The 393-nt window shown below is 58.8% G+C and overlaps 1 protein-coding gene across 1 annotated transcript in view; it reads right to left on the bottom strand.

Moving 5' to 3' along the window:
• EMH_0066990 (uncharacterized protein) overlaps positions 1-393 on the bottom strand; it is a gene marked incomplete at both ends in the record, with an annotated part of 5,959 nt that overhangs the window by 4,754 nt on the left and 812 nt on the right. Inside the window, one exon of the mRNA XM_013498573.1 lies at positions 3-393. Coding sequence (XP_013354027.1) covers positions 3-393 — 391 coding nt within the window. The remainder of the gene's footprint in view (positions 1-2) is intronic.

Genomic DNA, 393 nt, shown 5'->3' with positions numbered 1-393 from the left:
TTGTGTTGCTGCTGTTCTGCTGCCTGCTGCTGCAGCAGCAAAACTTGTCTGCTGCTGCACCCTGCTGCTGCTGAAGGGCCTCTTCTGCTGCTTGCTGCAGCAGCTGCCCCTGCTGCTGCTGCCTCAGGACCTGCGCTGCTGCTAATAGTGAACGATGAACAAGGGGATGTAGGAGCTGCAGTGTATCTGCTGCTGCTGCTGTTGCTGCTGCTGCTGTTGCTGCTGCTGTTGTTGTTGCTGCTGCTGTTGTTGTTGTTGTTGTTGTTGTTGCTGCTGTTGCTGCTGCTGCTGCTGCTGCTGCTTCTGCTGCTGCTTTGGCCGTCCCGTGCTGCTCGCAGCTGGCCCCCTGCAAGGGTCGCCTCAGAGAGCAGCAGCAGGAAGACAACCCGCAGC

The sequence above is a fragment of the Eimeria mitis genome, genomic scaffold, assembly GCF_000499745.2.
Source record: "Eimeria mitis Houghton genomic scaffold, Emh_scaff3535, whole genome shotgun sequence".
NCBI classification, from domain to species: Eukaryota; Apicomplexa; class Conoidasida; order Eucoccidiorida; family Eimeriidae; genus Eimeria; species Eimeria mitis.
Note: the sequence above shows the minus strand (reverse complement) of the source record. Positions and strands in the feature narration are given on the sequence as shown.